This window comes from Pyrus communis, chromosome 4 (genome assembly GCF_041283825.1).
Source record: "Pyrus communis isolate YQ-2024b chromosome 4, ASM4128382v1, whole genome shotgun sequence".
Taxonomy (NCBI): Eukaryota; Viridiplantae; Streptophyta; class Magnoliopsida; order Rosales; family Rosaceae; genus Pyrus; species Pyrus communis.
This window is the reverse complement of record NC_142568.1, coordinates 23,615,773-23,630,064: the sequence shown is the minus strand read 5'-3', so window position 1 is coordinate 23,630,064 and position 14,292 is coordinate 23,615,773. Positions and strand designations below refer to the sequence as shown.

Genomic DNA, 14,292 nt, shown 5'->3' with positions numbered 1-14,292 from the left:
TTTAGAAAGAACGGTTAATTAGGTCGAGAAAGAGAATTCAAGACGCGTTTATTTGCCTTTATTAGGTTTCACTAGATTGATTTGAACTAAGAGTTAATGTAATTCCATGTTTATTACCTTCGTGGACTAACTTTTAATGCGATTAAATTTCACTTGCCTCAACTAAAGGTCTCGTTAGACGGTCTTAGCAAAAGCTAGAGTACTATACTATTGAATTACAAATTAAGTGTATTTATTTACAAATAGTAATATAATTGCGAACTGTTTGTTTATTTTTTTTAACAATTTATGTTTCAAACAGCTGCTGTTGGAAGTCCTCCTTCTCCAACCCCGGACATCGCTCGCTATCAGCAGAATTACAGTCTCTCCGTTTCCAATGAGAAAAGCAGAGTACTTCAGCAAGGACTTCGAGTGGGAAGACCTCCGAGCTCAGGTGGAAAACGACCCGTCGTTCAGCTACCACTTGCTGCCTTTCGAACCCACCTCCTTCTCACTGAATTCTGTCGCAACAGATCAATCCCATTCCTCCGCCGCCGACGGCTCTCACGCGTGGAACAGATTTCACCACCGTCATTCCTCCGGCAAATTCTTCAAGGTCCCCATTGCTTTCCCTCTCTTAATTTACCTTTTTTTGTCAATTAATAAAATATGCCATTTTATTTATTTGGGTTATTGAGTTTGTTGATATTTTTTCGGAAATTATCCATATTTCTGTGTAATTATAGATTGTTAATCTTTAAAGCCTCCATCTTTCAATGTTATTCTAGATTTTCTGAATTGGGTTAGGAAGCTTTTTTGCTAGAAGTGCTTTTATTACAAAGAGTAAATTGTAGCAATGTTCCTCAACTAAAAATCCATTACCATTGGTCCCTTAACTTATCAAAATATGTAGCTATATTCCTTTTCATCAATTTCATCAAAATTTTGTCAAAATAAGTTACGTTGGAATAACCATTTATATAATAAGGGTCCCTTAACTCATCAAAGTGTGTAATTATGGTCATTTTTGTCAACTACGTCAAAAATTTTGTCAAAACAAGTTATGTTGGGAGGATCATTGCTACAATTGGGTTAAAGTTAAGGGACCATTTCTCCAGTTGAATTAAAGTTGAGGGACCAATGATAATGGATTTTTAGTTGAGGGACCATAGCTGCACGTTTTGATGAGTTGAGGGACCAATGCTAATTGATTTTTAGTTGAGACCATTGCTCCAATTGAGTTAAAGTTAAGGGACCATAGCTATAATTTACTCTATTATAAATATATCAAAAAAATTTATTAAATGTTCAAGTGTTTCATGGAAAAGTACTTGGAGTGCAGGTGCTTCTCCAGGATGGGCTTAGGACCCAGAGCTTTTGCGTTTCTCTACCAAATGTAATTAGAAGCACTTTTGGTTGTCAAAAAGCACTTTTAGCCCTTTCCAGAAGCAATCTTTACTCTGAATCACTTCTGTTTGATTTTTTTTTTCCCTTTATTTCAACTTTTTGTCTTTATGACACTTAACTTTCATTTCCCCATTCTCTGTTTTATTCCGTAAACGTGATTCAATGCAGGAAAGGAGATATTTGTTAGAAGAATTCCCTGAACTCGTTAATTGGAAAAAGAATTCTAAGGTTTTGGAGGTGGGGTGCGGTAATGGCAGCACCATTCTTCCAATATTACGGTATTACACTCTAAACCTGTCTCCTTTCAGAATTTACTGAATGCATGGATGTGATTGCTGGTGTTCTATTTGTTATCCTTACAAATCATTATTTCCCGTGCAGTGGCAATGAGAACATCATTGTTTATGCTTGTGATTGTAGCACTGAGGCCCTTGACAGGGTTAAGGAGACTATAGATGCCTCTAACATTGCAGCTGTTGAACATCGTTTCCATCCATTTTGTCATGATTTTTCTGTAACTGCGTTTCCAACATGGTTGGCCTGCAATCCTTGTCGAGAAAACTTCACACAAACATCGCAGCAGCACTTGACAGGTTAGTTGCTTCATCTGTGTATATTATTATGTATGAAGTACAAGCAGGCCCCCTGATATAAAACTCAAAGCTCTGTTTGTTTCTCCAGATGGTAGAGGCAAAAGTGAAACGGATCCAAATTATAAATATGCATCGAAAGAAAGTAAATGTTGTGTTGGTGGGGTTGATTTTGTTACCTTGGTGAGCATTCTTTCAACAAACCGGCCAATGAACCTTTGAAATATTACATTTTGCTTATACGACTGTTTGGTTCAGAAGTTTTTTGTCTGGACTCTTGCTAATTGTGAATGATAAAGCTTCAGGGTTAAAACTGGTCTCTGTTGTGTGAAACTTTTTTTCTGTCAATTGGCGCTCTTCGTTTTGATATCTTGTGATTTGAACTGTGATACTATAATACTTTCTATCCATTTTCTTCACTTGAAACAATAACTTGGTGATATGAGCTTATTTCTTTACTGTGAAATCTGTCAGATATTCACACTGTCAGCATTACCACTCAAAAGGATGCCAGCGTCCATCATGGAGTGTTTTTCTCTTTTAAAACCCGGAGGCCTGCTGTTCTTTAGGGATTATGGTAATGATTTAATCTAATTTTGGCTTGGACTTGGAGTTTTAAATCTCTTTTTGAGCTCTAGCTTTAAAGTTTTTGGAAATATTTCTAGTATTTTTCGTGCTGACAGAATTTTGATGAACATCAGGCCTCTATGACATGACCATGCTTCGATTTGAGGAGGACAAAAGAGTGCAATTCAGGGAGTATATGCGATCAGATGGAACCCGTTCTTATTTCTTCTGTCTAGATACTGTGAGGGATCTATTTGTGCGTGCCGGCTTCAAACAGGTACTAATTTTGCTCATAAACGAGTAAAAATAATTGTTTGGAGTTTTTCGCTATTTGAACTTATGCTAATTTTGCGTGTATGTGTGTTTTTCTAGTACTGTCTAATGCTCTATCACTCGGTTTTGTCAGCTTGAGCTCGAATACTGCTGTGTTAAGTCAGTGAATCGTCGGAAGGGTAAGAGCATGCGAAGGGTGTGGGTTCATGGAAAGTTCCAGAAGCCGGTATGAAATCATTTGACGCAGTCACTCTGGTTTTAATGTCGCACTTTGAAGGGATAGTTTTGCTTTCTCTGTAATGTAGCTTCTTGGGAAGAAGATACTAGTTATCTGTAAACGAGACCGAGAAGCCGAGTTGAGTTTTATTTTTTCTACAAGTAATAGTGAGGGTAAATTTTGTTACTTTTTTCTACAAGTAATGTAGCTTCTTGGGAAGAAGATACTAGTTATCTGTAAACGAGACCGAGAAGCTTTTTTCTGTCGTTAAGGTGGAGAACTGAGCGAAGGATTCTCTTTCTTTATCATCAATTGAATCACTCACTGGTCAAGACCCAGGAATCTATTTTATCATCAATCCAATCACCATTCATGTTTTTTCTTTTTCTTATCAATGAATGGATCTCTTTACCTTTATGACTTAGATGTTTCGTATTTCTCGAAAAAGCGGTTCGATTGATGGGATTTGGTACAATACTTATGAAATCGATGATATCAATGAGATTGATATTCAAATATTTCTTCTTATAACATATTGATTTGACCCTATAAGCGGAACCATCATCCCATAGCATGTTGCCACTAGAAGCCCGTATTTCTTCTAGTCGAGTTGAGTTTTACCTTTCTACAAGTAATAGTGAGGGTAAATTTTGTTACATATGCTTTATTGATGGATGGGTTAACTTATGTGAGGTAGCCAACTGCCTGATATCTATATCCCGAACGTGGTTTTAGATTCGAGTGATTTTTTGCAAATCCTTCGAAGACGATCTAAGGAGTGGTTCGGGTCATTGAAATACAAGGTGGCGTGGCCCTTACAAAGGTGTTCCTCAATTGAAACTCCATCCACACACACACACACATGAAGTAACACAAAAACAGTAGTAAAACCTTGCACATTTAACAACTAACTTTCAATATACTTGATATAACTTGTTTAATTAGTACATCAAAAGAAGTTTAAAGGTGCATTTAAAAGGATCCACCACTAATCCCTGTATTACACACAAAATAAATGCCCGTTGCATAGTATCATTCGTTCAATTACCATCATTAAGCTTCACCACATCCCTACATCGATTTGATTAACACCAGGAGCCGAGTTTGATTTGAGGAATAAAATGATCAATTACTTCGCTGCGCCAATTATCATATTCACCACGTTGTCTACAAGTCTCTGGCTCACTTGTGCAATATACTCTTCTTCGAAGGCTTTGGTTTCTTGTGAGTGTGGTTCTGCCACAAATGAAATAAAGCAGGAACACTTGGTAAGCATAGACTACCGTTCGGAAAGCCAGAAATTCGAAACTACGCTAAACAAGTGGAAACGGTACCTTTTGTCTTTCTAGTGCATCATAATCTATCCTCTCCCTCCAGTTACTTTTCCGTAGTTTGATTGGCCGATTGCCCACGTACTTACCTGGAATTATTGCAAATTATATAAGACAATTATCATATAAGTCAAAACGTATCAACAATCCCGACGATTCTAATCACCATACAAGTAAATATTTTTATCACCATTCATTTCCTTTAGTGCTCCGGCCAGGTCAGAAGGGTTGGCAAAGCTAACAAATCCAAAGCCCTTGGTTTTTCCAGTCCTCTTATCTCTGACAACCTAGAGATGGTGATAAAGCAGACGTACATAAGTTTTTACATTTCAATCAGAGTCAAAAATCACAAATTCTATGAGAAAAAAGTAGATGAATAAAAAACGTAGTGAGAAACAGAATAATCCACAGAAGATTATAAGCACTACAATCCAGGCACATTCAAAATAAGGAAAACAATTGGATTCTAAGACAATTACAGCTCACTTTTACCAACCATATATCACACACGTATGAGAACATCAAGCAAAGCATCTACATACTAAATGAAGAAACAAAACAAAGTACACTCTACAGTTTTTTACAGTGTTTTAGCTAGGATGCCCCCCATTGACCCAAATCCCACACTACCGTCACCCCCACACACGTTACACCACCACAGCAGTGTTTTAGCTAGGAAATTTACATCAAACAGTTTTCAACTCAAGTCATAAATTCCTTTTATGGTCATAGGTAGAAGGAAAATTTCAAATTTCTGACACAGAATTTCATTAACCAAACAAAAAAAAATTGTTACCATTTTCCCAAGCCCAAAAGCAGGGCTGCACACCCACCCCTAAGGTTCACTTATATTGAGAACCATGGAAGCTCAATCGGTTCACTAACCTGACTCCAAATTCGTTCAAATCGACCCAACAAGCAATAATTCAAGGTAGCCTGTGAGTCAGGTCAAATTCAACCAACTCAACCTCCAAATGTTGATTCCAAGCTGTCCAACCTATATTTAATGGTCAAAACTGATTTTAACTAAATTTGAGATCTCAAAATTAGTCAGCAAGTGCTTGAAAAATCACATAAGTTGTGATGTAGGTTGTCAATAGGTGTCTTACAATCAAATGTTGTTAGAAGTGCATGAATTTAAAAAAAAAAGAAAAACGCATCATAACAACTTTGACCATTCCAATTTGCAACTTGGGAGCTACTAGTACAATTACACATCCAACAAAAATGTAAACAGCAGATGAGACCTACCTTAGAATGAATAAAACAAAGTGCTCTGAATTCTTCATATAACAATCCGAACGTAAAATTTAAGAAGTTCACACCACGCAAACAATTTCTAATAATAAAAGAACTTTAACGGAAAAAAAAAAAAAAAAAAAAAGGAGATGAGGCAGAAACTTACTCTTGCCATGTTAAAGGAAGGAAATCGTGAAAATGCTTTAGAAAGAACATCATCATTCACCTCATTACCAAGATCACCACAAAAAAGTCGATAATCATCTGCAAAATCCAAAACACAACAGAATTATAAGGCATAAGTACGCATTTAACAGAAGAAAAGTAAGGTAAATTTAAAATGCTAATCGTGTGAGAACAACTTGCTCAGAAACCAAAAAACTAAAGTGAAAACTGAATCGTATTGCATGAACCAAGTAGCCTAAACTCTAAAGGGAAAAATTCAAAGAAGATAAACTGAAAGGGGACACAATCATGGAATTGGATCATAACAAAAATTAATTTGAAAGAGCATTTAATTATGAAATCACACATACTTTCTGGCCATTCTGCAAGAGTTGGGTCCTCCCAGGCCTGCCCGGCAGCTTTACGAGGGATAGCTTTCTTCTTAGCTTCCGCTTTGTGCTCAATTTCGCTGTTTGCAAGAGCAGCTTTCACACTCTCGAGAGCTTCAGGTGTAATCGTCTGCGCATCCCTTTGAAACAACTGCTGAGCCTGTTTATTTACACTACAAAAAATTATACACATGAAACTAAAACACCAAACAATTTCCCCTAAAACAGCAAAAACTGATAAGTAGCTCCTTTACTTATTTCAAAACTGAAAATCTCGAAAACTATAAGTAGCTTTCCTCATTATTTTCAAATTGAAATAGTTCCTCAAACAAGAATCCCAAAAATTATAGCTCTTTAAAGGCAAAAATAACATGAATTCGTTTCCACAAAGATCATACTTTTCACGAAAGCATACGAATTTCCGAAACAAAGAAAAGACCCATTCTCTTTATTCTCAACTATTCAAGAAATCAAAGGCATTAATTATCAAACCCTAAACATATGAATATGCATACAAGAGTAAATGTATACAAAAAAAGGCGTCCCGGGAAACATACCTGCTGATACTGCTGAGGGAGAGAGTAGACACCAGCGACCGGAGCCGGGGCCGGGTAGACGGATGGGGCGGGTGGCGCTGCGACGGCGTAAGGCGCGGGGTACTGGGGTTGCTGGAGGTGGAATGGCATGGGGAAGTAGGACGACGACGACGAGGCGTTGGCGTATGTGAATTGGGAAGAAGTCGACGGAGGAGCTGTGGAAGAAGACGGTTGGTTCGCCATGGCTGATATCGGAGTGAAGGTAAAGATAGGGTTTTGGGTGGTACGAATTGGGGGCAATCGGGATCGTAATTTCAGATATTTCTAGAGCTTTCCGGTTTGCTTTCGTTTGTTTAACGGTATTTCTCCTTCTCCCGTTTTTATGGACTTCAAAACTTGTGACTTTTTAACGATAAAAATAAAATAAAGGGTAAAATTAAGGGTAGGCAAACGGGTATAGGAATCATGGGTCGGGGTGAGTAATCAAGGTTCGGGGCGGGTACGAGCAAGTTCTTAATTTTAAAAAAGAGAAACGGGCGGGGCCTTTGTAATTTTCGATTCGGGGCAGTTCCTGAAGTATAGGTTTCCTTGTCTTAACCGTTAGTTTTAGGTTTCCTCGTCCTCGACCTCAACTCTGTCACTCGACTCGAGTCCTCGAATTCGATTTCGTCTTTCTCCAAAGTTAGTGCCTTGTCGTCAACCCAATCGATCGACGATTGCTGGTGCTGCGAGGACTAGAGCAACAACCCAATCTCATCAGTCACCTCTCTCAAGTCTCACCATCACCAACCATGTCGTCGTCGTCGAAGAAGATCACCCTCAAGAGCTCAAACGGCGAGTCGTTCGAGGTCGAGTCGCAGACCACAGCATGTCGACGCCGCCAAACATAACGAGAAGATCTCTGAGGACGATCTCAAGGCCTGGGATCAAAATTTGGTTTGATTCTAGGGGTTCATAATTTGGGATTTGGTTGGGTTAAGGTTTTTTTGATTTGGGATTGGGGTCAATTGTGTTGTTTTAGCGCCTAGGGTTATTGAATTAGGGGTTTGATCGATGGGTTAGGGTTTTTCATTTTTCTTTTGCAATTTTATATCTTTAGCAATTCAATTTTTTTTCAATTTGGGTATTCATTGGATTTTATCGATGTAAAGCTAATGTAAGGTGAATGATTATTGATTTGGAGAGTTGGCAATGGAGATGGGCAGTTGCAGGCCTCTTCGTGTTCAATTTCGAGCGGCACAGCCACGAGTGATGGTGGGAGCGCTCTTCTAGTTTAGGACACAGTTTGGACTCAGCATTAGGGACTAGTGCTGTAACATTCGTCGCCACTGCATGAAGCGGCTGCTCAAAACCACGACGAGGAAGCTCGGCAAGAAGATGACTGCGACGAGGATGTTTGGGAAGAAAGTGGTGGTCCGATTCCCAACGATCCAAAGAGTTAAAGAAGAAAAGAAGAAGAAAAAAACACCAATGACCTATGGACCTGGCCCGAACCGGCCCGTTTCAACTGGGCCAGGTAAGGTCCGGTGCTTATATTAGAAAATGTAATCCCCGACCTGGCCTGGCCTGTCTCCATTGAACCCGGGTCTGATTCGGTCCCTTCAAAATTGGGACCGGCCTAGCCCGTGCTCATCCCTAGGTAAAATAAATATTATCAGGATTGACTTTTTAGTGTAAAAATATGATTTTTTGTTAAAGTAAACAGTAACGGGAGCTTTTCGTTAAAGATAAGGTTTTGGGTGGTATGAATTGGGGGCAATTAGGATCGTAATTTCAGATATTTCTATAGCTTTCCGGTTTGCTTTCATTTGTTTAATGGTATTTCTCCTTCTCCCGTTTTTATGGACTTGAAAACTTTGACTTTTAACGATAAAGATAAAATAAAGGGTAAAAGAAATCGTATCAGGATTGACTTTTTAGTGTAAAAATGTGGTTTTTCGTTAAAGTAAACAATAACGGGAGCTTTTCGTTAAAGTTCCCAATTATGAATTATAAAACTACTTATAAAGACCAAAATGCCTAATAGGTAGCCCAGAAGGCCCACTAATACTTACGGGACCCGTAATCAAATAATATTCACAGTTTTTCTATATATTCAAAGGGTTATGCTATTCACACTTCATTTTTTTACTTCTCACGTGCTCTTGTTAATTTTTATCTATTGATATTCTTCAATTTATTCAATTCGACGGCAGAAAATTGAAAGATGTGTGTGAGAAGTAACAATGGGTGTGTAAATAGCACTACCCTATCCAAAAAGTACTCTAACTTTCATCCGCAAATCTTCTCATTTGGATGGTTATTCACTTATAATGAGTTTAACCGATAGTAATTATCATCCCTACGCACTAAGCGACTCCAACGTAGATGCGAGTGTGATACCTAATTGGCCTATTGAGTGACACAACGCGAATCTCCTCTTTCAAAAGTGTTTCCAAACATATTTTGGATCCCACAGTTCATTTAGTCCTCAAGCTTGGATAGCTTATAAATTTTAAAATTGTTAAATGTGTATGCCATTGATTTTGTGAATATTAGAAAGGTTATTAATTCATCATTTGGACTTCTTCCTTCAACGTACTTAAATTTGATAAATTATTCATTCTAATTTGAAAGAAATAATACCTATACACTCTGGTGCAGATCGAACCCCCACCGATTCTCTTTCTCCTAACATTTAACCATCTAACCCACTAATGTTATCGTTTATTAAAAAAAAAATTATGCACACTAAACCAGCCTCGAAGTCTTTGTACCATTACTATCTTTTATTTTAAATAAAAATAAATGTTCCTTTATTTTTATCATATCCTCCATCCAAAATAGCCTAGGTTGATGTCATGACTTGTGAATGTAAGGCCATCTCCAATCGAAGGGTCCAGAGGGTCAGAAGGTTGAAAATAGCTCGAAAATCATCTCTAACAGAGGGCCAGGCCAAGGGCTCGTGGGCCCCACTACACAAAAAAGGGCCAAAGTGCCAACCGGCTGGCCCAAACCAGCCAGCCCAGGCGGGGCCACATGCGAACGTCATAATGACATCATATTTATTTTATTTTATTTTTTTTTTTTAAAAAAAAATTTTGGGGCCGAAATTTTCTAAAAAATATTAAAGGTGATTTGGTCAAAGTTGGGGTGTTCATTTTATAAGCTTCCTTGCTCATTCATCTCCCACGGCCGATGTGGAACAATTATAATGGGTGTAGTTATAGTTGTAGTTCCTTTCATAAGCATTTTTCTTTCACAATTTATTTTAAATATTTAATTATATTACATTTAATTTGTTTGGCCCTATGACCCTTTGGCCCTCGGTTGGAGATGGTAAGAAATATGGCCCTGCACTGTTTATTAACATATTAATTTCTTGGAGGGCCAGATGGCTAAAATGAGCCATTTGGCCAACTTTCGGTTGGAGATGACCTAAGAGAAGACAGTTGGAAATCGCTTTGGGTTGCCGGTTTTCATGGTGGCTATGGCTGCAACAACACTCGTCCATTAGTAAGGGATTTTCACTTTTGTCTTTTTTGGCTTTAGGGTTTAGAAAATTTTATATGAACTCATGTGATGTCATTCTATGCCCAATTTAAAATTTAAATGTGAATTGTTTTTTTTTTCGCCTTATTGTATAATTACCTTAAAGCATAAGATGGAATTAAAGAATACCAAAATTTACCCATAAATCCACATTCAATAATCAAACATTTACCATTCATGCAATTTTTATACTACGTTCTATTATGGTTAAAATTCTAAAACGTTGTGATACAGAAAAACGTTTAAATAGATGGATATTGATTTTGAAGTTTTAATCCTCCAAATAAAGTATGAGAATCAATTTATACTTAAAAAAAAAATGATCTCAATTATTTTTGTTTAGGGTTTAGAGCAGTTGTATACTGCCTGCAAAAATTGTGGTAAGGAAAAGAACAATCACATGATCAACTCTTACCTACATTCAAGGGTGAGAAACACAGTAATCAAGGCAAATCATCTAAAAACTTACCACTCTAGATGAAGCACTCTTTATTATTTTTGAACCAATACATTTCGAGATAGAGAGACCGTTGTTTATAAGATTTTACAACAAAATTTCTCTTCGACGATGGTTTGCCCTACATAAAAGAGAACTTCTCATTTAAAATCCTCTAAACACTAATCATTGATTTGATAGACGGTAGTATTATCATGTATAGTTGTATTTTCATAATTAGCTAATCTTCTAGTTGATTTAAATCACCACTGTTCTCATTAATTATCTCACCATGTACAAAAACTTATATATATATATATATATATATATATATATATATATATATATATATATATGGATAGGTCTGAAAGACTTATGTATGTGTGTGTGTGTGTGTGTGTATCCTCCTTAATCAGCTTGAGCATCGTTTTGGCTCACCTTTGCCAAGGTCATCACGGAAACAAGATCATGGTAAACTTCAAATCTGTTTCAACATTTTATTTATCCTTTTTCTTATTTTCAATCATGTGATTCAAAGTTGTGTGCTATATATTGTGGATGTAAATTTCTTTCTCCTTATTATTGGATAAAATTACACCTACAAAACAATTAACACCTTAGGTCAAGGTCAATAGTCTCACGCGCCCACGACTACAAAACAAATAACACCTTAGGTCAAGGCCAATAGCCTCACGCGCCCATGATGAAGGGGGGCTTTGGCCGAAGAACCTCCGATGCTAAAGTTAGAATTTTGAGGGAAAAGTGTTTGGAGAATTTTAAGTATTTAGCAAGACTGTAGACCTAGGTTTTTAGAGAAAATGGAGTAGTATATATAGGGCATGTCGGGCCTCCTTGGGGAGAAGGTGGCCGGCCCTTTGTGGTGTTTTTGAGTGTATTTTGTAGTTAATTGGTAGTTTAATTAGCCATTAATAGATTAATTAGGTAACAAATCTATTAATTAGCTAATTAACATAATTTAAAAGGAATGTTTTGAGGGTTACCTTGTGGAGAAGATGGATGAAATAGGTTTTGAATAAATACCTATTTTGGGCACTTTTGACTTGATTATGGAATGATTGTCAATTGCTCGCGTAGGAATTCTAGTGCTCCTCAAGGATAATTTTGTCATTTTCACCTAAAAATTCATGTATCGTCTCTTGATTATTTTTAGCTCCACATATACGGTTTTTTTAGAATACTTTTCAACTTTTTATTTATGCTTTTCCTAAACCCAATTGTTTCTGACCGTAGCTAATTTTGAATTCTTGAAAAGGTTTAAGAAAACTGTTCTAAAATAAAACATATATAGCACACCACTTTGAATCACGGGATTGAAAATAAGAAAAAGCATAAATAAAAAGTTGAAAAAGATTTGAAGTTTACCATGATTTAGTTTCCATGATAACCATGACAATGGTGAGCCAATTAAGAAAGCGATGCTCAAGATGATTATATATATATAAAGTTTGTGTACATGGTGAGATAATCAAGAAACAATGATTTACATCTACTAGAAGACTAGATAATCATGAATACAACAATACATGATAATCTTAACATCTATCAAATTAATGTAGGATAAAGATTATGTGATAGTAGGATTTGATTATTGGGGGTTTATGAAGAGGTTACGAAAGTTCAAATAAAATTTTCATTAGGGTTTTGTATGGCATTTGGGTGTCTCTTTTTGATGTTGTTTTGTTGTGATAGTTTTGTTGTTGGGTTTTTTGAGTTGAGTTTTATCTAATGGAACTATACTTATGAAAAAAATGTACTTTAGAGTATCGAATATTTTGAAAATTTTAACTATTAGATTATGGTCAAAAGTACAAAAATCAAGATCTAATGATTAAAAGGTTTAGAGTAGCGTATAATCAGGAGCATCGTAGAACTTTTCTTATGAAAATTGTGTTAACAACAACCAAGGTTCTAAAAAATGTTAAGCGCTAATCGGGCAACGGCAGGGCCTAGCACTTAGGCGACTTTGGGTGCCAAGGTGGTCTAGGGCAATTTATGTAAATTTATTATATATGTTATAAATAAGTGCCTATTTACACGAAAAAAAAAAAAAACTATACTTTGTATGAACAATACAAGAATGATAAAGTGAAAAAATAGAAGTAGAAGAATACACAAAGTACATCCATCCAACAAGTTCAATATTTAAAAAACAGTAAACATATAATTATAATGAGGAGTATTCTTGGATGATAGACTAAATTTTTCTTGTTCATGATCCTTGCATTGGATTGGATATGGACTAAATTATTTAACGTTGTTGTATCTAGTTCATTTCTTCTTCTTTTTTTGGTATGTATCCCCTCAAAAGTTCTCCAAATTCATTTCACAATTGGATAAACTTGTAGTCAATCCATCCTTTGCAAATTAGGTACACCAATTCCATAATTATACCACCATAAAACTAAAAAATAAAAAAGCACACAATTAATTAAAAAGTAAAAATAAAATAAAATCCACCTATGACCGCCTAGGAGCTGCCTAGGTGCTGCCTAACCCGCCGCCTAGGACCACTTAACCCGCCTAGGAGGCTACCTAGCTCCAGAGTCCAGACCAATTTTTCGAAACGATTTACCCTAAATTGTAGTGAGTCTTCACCGCCTAGGTCGATTTTTAGAACACTAATAACAACCAAATGGGTCACATCTTCATAGTGGCTAAAATGAGCATTTCATGTTCCTAGTCGTATGTTATTCACATCATAACAAAAGCGAGCCATTCATTTTATACAACGAGTGCTTGAAAGTCATTCGACTCATTTTATGTGGTCAACCAATCACCGTCACACACTCTTATTAATTATTGTTTTTTGATCATCTTCAATTCATTTGATCTAACGACCGAAAATTGTGAGAAGTGTGTAAAAAGTAAAAAAGAGTGTGTAGATAGCATTACTCATGGATAAATAGTACCCAAAAGAAAATATGAAAATGAATTATTTGGTTCTTGGCTTTTGGTTATTGTCTTACTTGAAGGGGCACAAGGTCATAGGGTTGTTATTGGTCATTCCAAAGGCCTTTTCCTACCAAACCATTGAACTTATATATGTTTTAAATATATAGTCCCCTTGCACTCATGAGTCATGAGTCATGAGTTCTTTGTGTGTGGACCGTATCAAACGTTGAAGATGGCTAACTATTTATCTCGTTTTAATTAATTCGGCTAATTAAGGTGATTAATTAAAGGGATCAATCCTTAAGGCCAATCAAATTAAGCCATATTTTCTGTGAGAAAACAAATCGAAGAAGGACCACCAAGGCCACCACCTCAATTAGCTCAATAATTGAGTCAAATGAATTGACATGTTTTACGTTCAACTCTCATGTATTAGCATTATGTTGATGCTTAGTTGTTTTGATATCTTTTCTTAGGTAATTTTGAGTTTTTAGAGTCATTAGAAGCTTCATTTTAACAATATTAATTAACAGACGAGAAAGACTCGAAAGTTATAGAAGAAACTCTCTATATAATTTACAATGAAATTATGCTTTTAAGTTTATAGTCATTCTCTTACATAAAGAAAACAAGAATCGATCAAAAAGTATAAAATCACCATGAAAATTATTTGTTTGATTAATATTTTATGCATGCGTTAGAAGTTAAAAGCATATAAA

The 14,292-nt window shown here is 36.2% G+C and overlaps 2 protein-coding genes across 2 annotated transcripts; one reads left to right on the top strand and one right to left on the bottom strand.

The window, feature by feature from the left end:
• The first annotated feature begins 259 nt into the window (after positions 1 to 259).
• On the top strand, positions 260 to 3,411 carry LOC137721747 (Methyltransferase family protein). Its single transcript, XM_068460768.2, has 7 exons — positions 260 to 595; positions 1,555 to 1,664; positions 1,768 to 1,979; positions 2,068 to 2,159; positions 2,451 to 2,553; positions 2,678 to 2,820; positions 2,950 to 3,411. Exons 1-7 carry the CDS (start codon positions 377 to 379, stop codon positions 3,046 to 3,048), a joined length of 978 nt encoding a protein of 325 aa, XP_068316869.1. The 5' UTR covers positions 260 to 376; the 3' UTR covers positions 3,049 to 3,411.
• A 521-nt stretch (positions 3,412 to 3,932) lies between these two features.
• LOC137721748 (uncharacterized) lies at positions 3,933 to 7,066 on the bottom strand. Its single transcript, XM_068460769.2, has 6 exons — positions 6,715 to 7,066; positions 6,140 to 6,317; positions 5,770 to 5,867; positions 4,555 to 4,651; positions 4,368 to 4,453; positions 3,933 to 4,269 (listed from the first exon to the last, which is right to left on the bottom strand). Exons 1-6 carry the CDS (start codon positions 6,934 to 6,936, stop codon positions 4,216 to 4,218), a joined length of 735 nt encoding a protein of 244 aa, XP_068316870.1. The 5' UTR covers positions 6,937 to 7,066; the 3' UTR covers positions 3,933 to 4,215.
• Positions 7,067 to 14,292: the final 7,226 nt, after the last annotated feature.